This window comes from Anomaloglossus baeobatrachus, chromosome 1 (assembly GCF_048569485.1).
Source record: "Anomaloglossus baeobatrachus isolate aAnoBae1 chromosome 1, aAnoBae1.hap1, whole genome shotgun sequence".
NCBI lineage: Eukaryota > Metazoa > Chordata > Amphibia > Anura > Aromobatidae > Anomaloglossus > Anomaloglossus baeobatrachus.
Window position 1 is genome coordinate 926395126 of NC_134353.1, and position 12575 is coordinate 926407700.

Sequence of the window (12575 nt, forward strand, 5' to 3'; positions counted from 1 at the left end):
TTTCTTCTTTTTTTTTTTTTTTTATTTTTAATTCTTTATACTTTTATGTTGCATTTTTTTATGTATTTTAATAGATTATTGTTCTAAGAAATATGTATTTATATAGTCACATGTTGACACGTAAATGCTATTCCCTCCTTTCTGGCTGAAACACAACTTCATTGAGATTTTATTTATTTTTTTTTTACTTCTTGGATTAGATTTTTTTATTTTTATTATTATTGTTATTATTATTATTATTATTATTTATTCATTTTATTTATTATTATTATTGTTATTATTATTATTTTGGGGGGATGCATAGAAGCAACAAGAAAACACACAAATAATTTGGATTTTATTTTCATATTTTTACACCAAAGTCTGAAAATATTCCACCCCTGTGGAAACAACCTCTGGATACAATACATCCTTAAGTGCTATTTCACCCCCAGAGCACTGAACACTTTTTTTTTTGTCACTTAAGAATGCAGCAACAGATAGAAGATTTATAAAGGCATCCATGGCTTTACATTTTAAAGACCCCATCCATGTATGCAGGTTTGGGGGGTCTGATTGATCTTCCGGGTGGATTCCCTTTAAAAATGTCAAGAATAAACAGCGAGCTACTTAGTGTATTTCCGCAGATTTTGCATAGAAATTCCAACATATTAGACACAGGTGGAATAGATGCCTGGAATTCAGCGAATGTATTTGCCTATTCATGGCTCTGCAAAATACACATTTATGGTAGAAGTTTGAATATTTCTCACTCCGGCCCTGCAATAAATAATGGTGGTTATTATTTATCATTATAGCGCCATTTATTCCATGGCGCTTTACATGTGGAAAGGGGTACACATAATAGGGAGACGTACCATAATCATGGACAATACAAGGCACAGACTCGTACAGGAGGAGAGAGGACCCTGCCCACGAGGGCTCAGTCTACAGGAGGAGAGAGGACCCTGCCCACGCGGGCTCAGTCTACAGGAGGAGAGAGAACCCTGCCCGCGAGGGTTCACAGTCTACAGGAAAAGAGAGGACCCTGCCCACGAGGGCTCAGTCTACAGGAGGAGAGAGGACCCTGCCCACGAGGGCTCACAGTCTACAGGAGGAGAGAGGACCCTGCCCACGAGGGCTCAGTCTACAGGAGGAGAGAGGACCCTGTCCACGAGGGCTCAGTCTACAGGAGGAGAGAGGACCCTGCCCACGAGGGCTCAGTCTACAAGGGATAGGTGAGGAGACAGTAGGTGGAGATGGTCTTGCGGTGTTATAGCGGAACGATGGTTACTACAGGTTGTAAACTTGTCTGAAGAGGTGGGTCTTAAGTTTCCTTTTGAAGCTTTCCACAGTAGCCAAGAGTCTGATATCCTGGGGTAGAGCATTCCAGAGTATGGGAGAGGCTTGGGAGAAATCTTGTATGCGATGGTGGTAAGAGGAGCTAAGAGGGGAGGTGAGAAGGAGATCTTGTGAGGATCGGCGGTTTGGTGCAGGTAAGTACCGGGAGACCAGGTCACAGATGTAAGGAGGAGACAGGTTGCGGGTGGCTTTGTATGTCATGGTTAGGGTTTTGAATTGGAGTCATTGGCAGAGAGGAGAGGTCGGGTAGTAGCGGGGAACAGATGGGTTAGCCGGGCAGCATAGTTTAGAATAGATTGTAGGGGTGTGAGACTGTTAGAAGGGAGGCCACAGAGCAGGGGGTTGCAATAATCCAGGCAGGAGATAATAAGGGCATGCACTAGGGTTTTTGCAGCTACAAATAAGTTACTTATATTGAAAGAGTTGACGTCTTGACTAGAGAAGAACGGACCTGTGGCGGGTTCAGCCGGACTTTATCTAAAGTTTAGTTTGGGACCCGATTTTTACCTGAAAGGGGTTTGGGGCTAGGAACAGACAGCCTGGCCAGAACCAGAATACAGAATAGCTTTGAAAGCCCTGAACTATTTGACTAGGTAACCAGCCACCTCTGATAGACTGCAGTGGTGGCCGGTAACCTAGGCTGTTGCTATTGTTCTTAAGTTAAGATTGTTCTTCAAAACTGATAATTTTTTTTACTTTTTTTTTTTTTTTTTTAATAAAAAATAAATTATTAAATTGCTTATTTTACAAGCCATTTTACCCATTTAAGAAGATGAGACAACCCCTTTAACTCAATGTATTGATTTGCCCTGGAGGGGAAAATCTGATGTACAATAGTTTATGCACTTGGATAAAATTATCTTTGAGTTACCAAAATAGATTATACAATTAGAGGAATCGATTTATTACAATACAATATAACGTAATGCCGCCAGTGCTTTATAGTCCTATCTTTAGCAGGACTGCGCTTAGATACATTAATGCACAAGTTCCTGTGAAATCTCTTATCCCGGGTGTGGAGATAACCCCAAATGTGTGCTTGTTGCTCTATTGTCATCAATCATGTGAATTGAACTGGGCTGCAATACCATTGAAAGCCCATAGAGCGGCGCTAAGTTTGGGTAGTCTCTCAGAATTCATTATTTTTGGTTATATAGAGTTGTATAATCCATTAAATCCAAATGTCATTCAAAGGAATATGAAGCCTCATGGTGGGTACGAAATTGTGAGAACGTCCAATTCTATGGGATTTACAACCAAATGATAGCAAGCCACTATGATGATGGATCTTCAACTGGAATAGTCTACGTATTCAGTCATGATTCAGGCAGAGATCATCCTCAATCCCTTCTCACAGCATGAGTCTCTTACACAGGCAGAGAGATTAAAATATGATCCTTCTCCCCTCCCTCTCATCTATGAGTCTCATACAAAGACGGAGAGACTACATTATGATCCTCCTCCCTCCCCTCTCATCCATGAATCTCATACAAAGGCGGAGAGACTAAAATATGATCCTCCTCTCTCCCCTCTCGCAGCATGAGTCTCATACAAAGGCGAAGAGACTAAAATATGATCCTCCTCCCTCCCCTCTCGCGGCATGAGTCTCATACAAAGGCGGAGAGACTAAAATATGATCCTCCTCTCTCCCCTCTCACAGCATGAGTCTCATACACAGGTAGAGAGACTACATTATGATCCTCCTCCCTCCCCTCTCATCCATAAATCTCATACAAAGGCGGAGAGACTAAAATATGATCCTCCTCCCTCCCCTCTCGCAGCATGAGTCTCATACAAAGGCGAAGAGACTAAAATATGATCCTCCTCACTCCCCTCTCACAGCATGAGTCTCATACACAGGTAGAGAGACTAAAATATAATCCTCCTCCCTCCCCTCTCATCCATGAGTCTCATACAAAGGCGGAGAGACTAAAAAATGATCCTTCTCCCTCCCATCGCACAGCATGAGTCTCATACACAGGCAGAGAGATTAAAATACAAGTGTTCTTCCTCCCCTCTCATCCATGAGTCTCTTATACAGGCAGATAGGCAAAATATGATCCTTCTCCCTCCCCTCTTACATCATGAGTCTCATACACACAGTATAGGTATCTATCTTCCCCTCTAATCCATGAGTCTTGCACACAGGGTTCTAACATGACCCTCTTCCCTCTCATCTCACAGCATGAGTCTCACACAGGCAGTCTAAAATATGGTCCTTCTTCCTCCCCTCTCATGCATGACTCTTGTGCACAGGCTGAGAGGATCTAACATGATTCTTCTCCCTCCTTTATCATCCATGAGTCTCATACACTGGCAGAAACACTAAAATATGATCCTTATCCCTCTCCTCTCATCCAGGAGTCCTGTACAAAGGCTGGGTGGTTTTAACCTGATCCTTCTCCCTCCCCTCACAGCATAAGTCTCATATACAGGCAGCGACAGTAACCTGATCCTCCTCTCTCACAACTGACAGAATCTCTCACCCTTTGTATGAGACTCAAACAGGATCCTCCTCCTTCCCCTCTCACAGCATGAGTTTCGCACACACAGAGACTGTAGTGTATTTCCACCTACTCATGCAGCGCTGGTATAGAATTTTACTATTTCACCCTAGTTTAATTTTTGGAGATTGAGGAGGTTTCTGAGCCTGGAGATGGGGAGAAAGCTTAACTACATACGGCTGGCTGATACCACTTAATATACAAAGATCTTTTACCCAGAAGTGCTGTTGGTCATTGAATAATCCAATTGCATCCATGAAATTAAACTAAATGTAAAGTACAATAGTGGTTTTCTCACTAACACGTGTCCAACCTGATCTTGATCACCTCGGAGACATTAGATGTAGTGGTTCTTCAGCAGGCACACTACTCTATGGGAGATGAGAGCCCACTCGCTTTACTCCTTCAGTCTCCATAAGACATGTTGTTTTCTTCTTACCCCAAAATCTGAATTGTTTCCTATTAAAGGGTTATTCCCCAAATCTATAGTTATGCCATATCCATAGGAGAGGGAATAAGTTAACAATCGCTGGGGGTCCAACCACTAGAATCCCCATCAATCTCAAGAACTTGACTTTGTATCCTCAGACTTGGCTCTGCAGAGCCCCGTGATGAGCGGAGAGGACATCTACATGCATGAACTCTTCTCCATTCGTTGTCTGTGGGAATGCCGTAGATTGTGGAGACCTATACTCGTTTCTCCGGCAGTCCTATGGACAATCCATGGAGTTTGCCCATTAATGGAGTCCAGACCAACGTTCTCGGAATTGCTAAGATCCCAGCGTTCAGACCCCGGGCAATCACTAAGTTATCCCCTATGCTAATAATATTGGATACGTTTAGAGTCTGAGAATTACCTTTTAAGACATTTTTGTCATCGTATTCCTTTCCCAATAACTTTTATTTTTTTTCTTATTTTACAAGTATCTATGTTAAAAGTTCTACAGTTAAGTCATTCAACTGAATCTTAATTTTTAATTTTTTTTATGGATTTTTTTTTGCAGGGGAATTTGCCTAAATATTCACATAACTCCTTGATGGTTCAAGCAATAAAGACGAATGTAACAGACTCGGACATACACCTGCTCTTCTTTGATGTGGAAGCACTAATTATACAGCTACTCACTGAAGAAGCCTCGAGGCCAAATACTGCACTTATCTCCCCAGAGAGTTTGCAGAAAGCATCTGGCAGTTCTGACAAAGGAGGCTCTTTTCTGGCCGGTAAACGAGCAGCCGTACTGTTCCAACAGGTCAAGGAAACCATCAAAGAGAACATTAAAGAACATCTTCTCGACGACGATGACGAAGATGAAGAAGCGATGAGACAGAAGCGTGACGAGAGCGACCCGGAGTACCGCTCTAGCAAATCTAAGCCATTAACACTACTAGAGTACAACCTAACCATGGACACCGCCAAGCTCTTCATGTCCTGTCTTCATGCCTGGGGCTTGAATACGGGACTAGACGAAGTGTGCCTCGACCGTCTTGGGATGCTTAAGCCACATTGTCCCGTGTCTTTCGGCCTACTCTCAAGAGGTGGCCACATGTCGCTGATGCTTCCAGGGTTCAATCAGTGCATTTATAGAATGCCCAACGAGAATGTAGGTGTAGACAGGAAGATGTCAATTAGCGAAGGACTTGGAAAGGGCAATTATGGCGTGTCTCGGGCTGTCACTACTCAACATCTCCTGTCACTTATCTCTCTGGCAAACACTTTGATGAGCATGACCAATGCCACGTTCATTGGAGACCACATGAAGAAGGCTCCCCAAAGGTACGCAACCAGAAACACAACCCTATACATTTGCTTCATGGTTGCTTTTATAGAGTTTGTCCAAGTCTTCGATATTTATGATTATTATTTGCACCTACCAATGATCTGTTGCTTCACAGTCTTTAAAGATGTTGTCCATGTCTCCGATAGTTATGATTACAGTTGGCACAGATGTATCGGTGCCTATCAATGATCTGTTGCCTGTGGATGGGAATGGGAGAACTGCTTCTTGCCCAATGGCATCCACGGCTCTTCTTTAGATTGACTTGACTTGGTTTTAATACACGTGAGATTGCTCCAGGATGGCAGACACCATCTGGAAAGAGTCTGTTCTCCCGCTCCTGTCCAGCAGCCACAGACCACTCTCATGTCCTATGGATTGTGTCCATTTGCCCTAGCTCTATTGATGGCCTATACTTGAGATAGGTCATCAATATCAGATGGATTGTGGGAGAGGGGTTACTAGTAGAGATGAGCGAACCCATGAAAGTTCACTTCGGCAGGCAAACCGCACCTCCGCTGGTTCGAACTTGGCCCGCACCCCAATGGAAGTCAGCCAAAAGCAGAATACTTCCGGGCGAGAATGGGCTGGGTGGTTTTCCCATTTTTTGGCAGGGGTTGCATACTACATCCGATCACACTGTTGGTACCCCCCAGGGCGAGCCTGTTCAAACACTGCAAACGGCTCGCACCGAACGTACCCGGGCACACCAACACTTGCATCAGTGGTCAGCATACGTAAAGCTTCCGAACCCAAACTCTGTGCTTTTTTTTTTTAAAAAGTCAGTATTCGGTCCGAACATTGGGTTCGCTCATCTCTAGATACCAGTTCCTATGGTTGCCTGAAGTAAATACTGTATGGAGCCAGTACAGTACACATCTAAACACAGTATGGTGTCCATACTTGGGTAGTGCTGCTCAACTCCTATGGAAAGATACGTCATCAGTCACTTAAAGGGGTTTTCCCTCAAAGTTCATTATAATCAATAAATCTTAGAATATTAATAATTTCCATACTGCATGTGTTTTAAAAATGTTCATATGGTTACATATATGTCCCTGGTATGTACTGTGTAATGGCCGTTACTGTGTAATAGCCGTGTCTGACCATTCAGGGACATGGTCTGATCATACCACAGCTCCTGGGCAGGAGAGGACTCCTGCTATGTACTGTGTAATGGCTGTGTCTGACCGTACAGGGACATGGTCTGATCATACCACAGCTCCTGGGCAGGAGAGGACTCCTGCTATGTACTGTGTGATGGCTGTGTCTGACCGTACAGGGACATGGTCTGATCATACCACAGCTCCTGGGCAGGGGAGGAAATAATAAAGTATACAGACATTACAGGATGGTAGGGAAATGTTTTACATCACATAAAGATTCAGCGATGATCTCCGAGTTGTAATGTCTGTATACTTTTGTATTTCCTTGTAGTATGATCAGACCATGTCCCGCTCCCATCCAGCAGCCATAGACCGTTGTGTACCAGGGGTTTACGACAGCCGTTGACTTTTTACTGCGCCTTGATATATAGAAGAGTGGTCAGACTTAGCTTTCCTATACAGTAAGAAGTAATGTCTACGACTGTGTACTTAGTGAGTTGATACACACGGCACTTCTGGGTGGAGCTCAAGTAGGGTCCAAAACGGTCTCAAGTAGATGTAGGAACTTGGCACTGAAGACAAATGTGAATAGTGGTCTTTTATTGAGAAGAAGTTGTAGGACCAGCAGAAGCAGACGTTTCGGTCAAAGACCTTCATCAATGTGCGTGCAGGCGGTCCTCAGAAGGTATAGCAACTGGCGTAGTCGGGTTTGACGTTGTGTCCACCGCTGTGTATGTGGCAATGTGGACACAGTGTCATACCAGACTACGCCAGTTGCTACACCTTCTGAGGACCCCCTACACGCACACTGATGAAGGTCTTTGATCGAAACGTCTGTGCTTGTGCTGATCCTACAACTTCTTCTCACATTTATCTTGAGTGCCAAGTTTCTACATCTATGGCTGTGTACTGACCCAGCACGTGATAATCTTACTTTCTTGGCATATGATGGGGGCTACAAACTATTTGAGGGCCAGAAGCTTTCCAGACGCATCGGAGAGTTGCCGGTCGGGTCGTGTGCCCATCCGGCAGTTTTCATACATTGGTCCTGTTTATCCTTTTCGCCACCTTTTTGACCCAACATTCTCCGTGTCTCCCGATGCGAGAATAAGCGGTGCCGCAGATCCTCCTCCCTTTAGGAGAAGCTGCTACTATATGTATTTAATAGTTTGTGTATCTTTATTCCTTTCTTTTATATAAGGCCTCCCAGGTCCGGCTCTCCAGAATCGATGAAGGGAAAGGCTTCCCCGCAAAGCTCCAGCAGCAACCTATTGCAAGGACAGATAAAACAAGGTAACCACAACGCTTAAAGGCACAGCCGCGTCTCCAGCAGCTAAGCAGCATCGATTATAGGAGGGAAAGCGTCCTCCCAGGGAATGTTATCAATAGGTCTTATTACAATGTACAGTCTGGAAGCTCAGCCTGACACGTGGGAGCCACTCGCTTCTGCTGATGTATTAAATTCATAAAAATCAGATAACTAGGGAGCGTCCCAAAATAGTCTGTCCATAATCGCATCTGCATCATCGGAAATCTTCAGGTGCAAGCTGGAGAAACGCATAATTAGGCTGCTTTCACACATCCGGTTTGAGCCGTGCGGCTCAATCCGGCTGTGAAAACTATGCAACGGATGCAGTGAAAACACCGCATCCTTTGCATAAGTTTTTACATGCGGCCCGTCCGTTTTTTTCCGGTTGCGGCATGCTACTGAGCATGCGCAGTGGAAAAAACCGCATGCGGCGACCGGATGCGTTTTTTCCGCATCGCGCCGCATCCAGCCTCCATAGGTATGCATTGAAAAATGTGCCGCAGCGGCCGGATGCGGCGCGATGCGGTGTTTTTTGCCGGAGCAAAAAACGTTGCAGGGAACGTTCGATCCGGCCGCGGCATCGGCTAAATCTGCCGCATGCGGCCAAAACCGGACCGAACGCAAGCCCCTGCGGCACAATACGGCACTAATGTAAGTCTATGCAAAAAAAAACGCAATCGGCGTTACAAAAGCCGGTTGCGGTTTTTCTGCAGAACGCCGTATTGTGCCGCAGAGCAAAAATCCGGATGTGTGAAAGTAGCCTTAGGGTGATTTAGGAAAACCTGCACTCACAGGGGGCTGCACCCAATGGCCCCTGAGGTCCTCTCCAACTGTACCATTCTATTATTCTTAATACTTAAAAAAAAAAAATAAATAAATAAAAATGTACAGTATATACAGTGGGTACGAAATGTATTCAGACCCCTTTAAATTTTTCACTCTTTTTTTTTTTTCATTGCAGCCATTCGGTAAATTAAAAAAAGTTCATTTTTTTCTCATTAATGTACACTCTGCACCCCATCCCCCCCATCTTGTCAGAAAAAACAGGAATGTAGATATTTTTGCAAATTTTTTAACAAAAGAAAAACTGAAATATCACATGGTCATAAGTATTCAGACCCTTTGCTCAGTATTGAGTAGACGCTCCCTTTTGAGCTAGTACCGCCATGAGTCTTCTTGGGAATGATGCAGCAAGTTTTTCACCCCTTGATTTGGGGATCTTCTGCCATTTTTCCTATTCATTTATATTTAAGTCACTTGCTGTCCATTTCCTTGTGATCCTCCTTGAGATGGTTCTCCTCCTTCATTGGAGTCCAGCTGTGTGTAATTAAATGATAGGACTTGATTTGGAAAGGCGCACACCTGTCTATATAAGACCTCACACCTCATAGTGCATGTCAGACCAAATGAGAATCATGAGGTCAAAGGAAGTGACCAAGGAGCTCAGAGACAGAATTTTGGCAAGGCACAGATCTGGCCAAGGTTGCAAAATAATTTCTGCACTACTCACAGTTCCTCAGAGCGCAGTGGCCTCCATAATCCTTAAATTTAAGAAGTTTGAGACCACCAGAACTCTTCCTAGACCTGGTCGACCAGCCAAAATGAGCAATCGTGGGAGAGAAGAGCCTTGGTGAGAAAGGTAAAGAAGAACCCCAACATCACTGTGGCTGAGCTCCAGAGATGCAGTAGGGAGATGGTAGAAAGTTACACAAAGTCAACTGTCAACTATCACTGCAGCTTCCACCAGTCGGGCCTTAATGGCAGAGTGGCCCGACAGAAGCTGGAAAGATTTGGGGGGAAAATAAGGGATGTGTCTTAGAAGTCAAATGTGGCTTATCGGGGGGTGGAGAATGGTCACAGGAGGCAGGGGTTGGTTTGCGGGTAGTGCTGGTGCTCGCTGTGGGAGGTGAGGCAGAGACCATCCTGAAAATGTTGTCGGCGTGGGCTTCAAATAATGGCGCATGCATAGATGGAGCTCTTGGCTCAAAATCTCATCTGCGCACGCGCCACCTCCAGCCTGTTGATCTCCCAGCAGCAGGCTTAAGGAAAATGGTGCCCGGAGATGTGCGCAGATGAGATCTCAGCTCGTCATTGAACCGATAGCTTAATCTGCGCAAGCGCCGACTCTGCGTGCTGTTGCTTTGAAGCCCGCGCCGCTGAGAGTTTTTGCATGTTCCTGCCTCACAGCGCCCGCAGCGAGCATATGGGACACCCGCTTCACCGCCTGCAGCATTGCCCCACGCTACCATCACTCCTCCCTCCTGTGACCCTGCTCTACCACCGTATTATAAGACGGACTCCATATTTTATTTTGTTTTCCCTTTTTTTCCCTTTTATAAATTTGGGGTGCGTCTTATAATCCAGTGCGTCTTATAAAATGAAAAATACAGGATATCGTTTATATTATGTTATGATAATTTAGCCTTTCTCTCTTTCTGGAAATGTATGAGACCCTACATATAAAAAAGAATATTTTATTTACAGGGAAGAGGAGCTCTTGTAAAAACAAAAAGTTGTTGCAGGGGTTAAATAGTTATAGAACTTTAAACAATTCTTACTTGTTAACTTGTTTTCATTGGACAAACCCCTTTATCACCTTCAGTGGGGGTCCTGCACCCGGGACCCACACCGATCCGCTGATGTGAAGACCCCGGCAGGTTCTGTTGATTTGGTGCGGGTCTCGGTGATCAATAAGTTATCACCGACTCCTGTTTTTACCAAACAATTAAGGTAGAGTCGGTGGAAGCAGCCAATATAGCTGACAGTGGGGTCACGTCTATCTGATGTGTACGGGGGGGTTTTAGAAGCATCCCTGATCATAAAGTGTTCCCCTGATAGGACCCCCTGCGATCAGCTGTAATCTTTAGATAGTAAGTGCACAATTTCCCTGCAGCCCCACTTCAGGGGAAACTAAAATTACACGTTACCTACTAAAGGGTATCGGTCACAAGGTTTTTGCCACTTAATCTGAGAGCAGCATGATGTAGGGACAGAGATCCTGATTCCAGCGATGTGTCACTTACTGGGCTGCTTAAGGTAGTTTTGATAACATCGCTGTTTAATCAGCAGGAGATTATCATTACAGGACTACTTGGCATGCTGCAGGTAGTCCAGCATATTCATGAGCTCTTTATAACTGCCAAATCTGTAGCAGAGAAAACCTTGTATCAAAGTGACAGCAAACAGCTCAGTAAGTGACACATCGCTGAAATCCGGGTCTCTGTCTCTATATTATGCTGCTCTCAGATATGGGAGCAAAAACCTGGTGACAGATCGGTGACTGCTTGTGTAATGCAGTGAGAGGAACGATCTTTACAGCTGTGCTCTACTTTGGCCGAGAGATGCGGCTCCCGATCCGCTCTCTCGTGGTGTCACCAATCTCCTGTTTCTCTTAACTATTGAGTTTCCAGCCTCCTTTATAAAATATGTACACCCTCACTCTGCAGCCGTCACGGCAGGGCTGTGATACTGCACAGTGCGGCAGCGTAATATACTCCAGAACATGTAGATTTATGTTTTACACAGACAATTTTAAGGATGTGACATTTACCGGTGTCATCAGCGTTTCGCACGGAGGTAATGAGTGATTGATCGGGATCGTACCTGTGCTGCAGCCGAGGAACTGGAGGCGGCTTTCATGGTACACCGAGGCCTTTTGACACTTTATATTGACCTGTGTTATTAGACTTCATTATTTTCACAGGAGTCATCTATCTATCTAATGTACCGAAATGCAGAAAAATGCCAGAAAGCGCCCCGTGTGAAAAAAGTGGAGCCCCAACTGTTAGGCTGGTGATCGACAGGCGCATGGAGCTTTCTAAATGTCCACTGCAGTATTTATTCATGGGACTATCCCAATGAAAAAGAAGAGAAATCTAAAAAATATTAATACATTAAAAGTAAAATAAATAAATAAATATATATATATATATATATATATATATATATATATATATATATATATATACACACATACATATATGAATAGACAGTACAGACTTTTGGACCCACCTTCTCATTCAAAGAGTTTTCTTTATTTTTATGACTCTGAAAATTGTAGATTCACATTGAAGGCATCAAAACTATGAATTAACACATGTGGAATGAAATACTTAACAAAAAAGTGTGAAACAACTGAAAATATGTCTCATATTCTAGGTTCTTCAAAGTAGCCACCTTTTGCTTTGATTACTGCTTTGCACACTCTTGGCATTCTCTTGATGAGCTTCAAGAGGTAGTCACCGGAAATGGTTTTCCAACAGTCTTGAAGGAGTTCCCAGAGATGCTTAGCACTTGTTGGCCCTTTTGCCTTCACTCTGCGGTCCAGCTCACCCCAAACCATCTCGATTGGGTTCAGGTCTGGTGACTGTGGAGGCCAGGTCATCTGGCGTAGCACCCCATCACTCTCCTTCTTAGTCAAATAGCCCTTAGACAGCCTGGAGGTGTGTTTGGGGTCATTGTCCTGTTGAAAAATAAATGATGGTCCAACTAAACGCAAACCGGATTGAATAGCACGCCGCTGCAAGATGCTGTGGTAGCC

The 12575-nt window shown here is 44.3% G+C and overlaps 1 protein-coding gene across 2 annotated transcripts in view; it reads left to right on the forward strand.

The window, feature by feature from the left end:
- The window catches only part of WDR7 (WD repeat domain 7), a 539004-nt gene that overhangs the window by 193742 nt on the left and 332687 nt on the right, over positions 1-12575 (forward strand). For both annotated transcript variants that reach the window (XM_075328136.1, XM_075328145.1), the window contains exons 15-16: positions 4850-5619; positions 7928-8019. In XM_075328136.1, coding sequence (XP_075184251.1) covers positions 4850-5619; positions 7928-8019 — 862 coding nt within the window. The remainder of the gene's footprint in view (positions 1-4849; positions 5620-7927; positions 8020-12575) is intronic.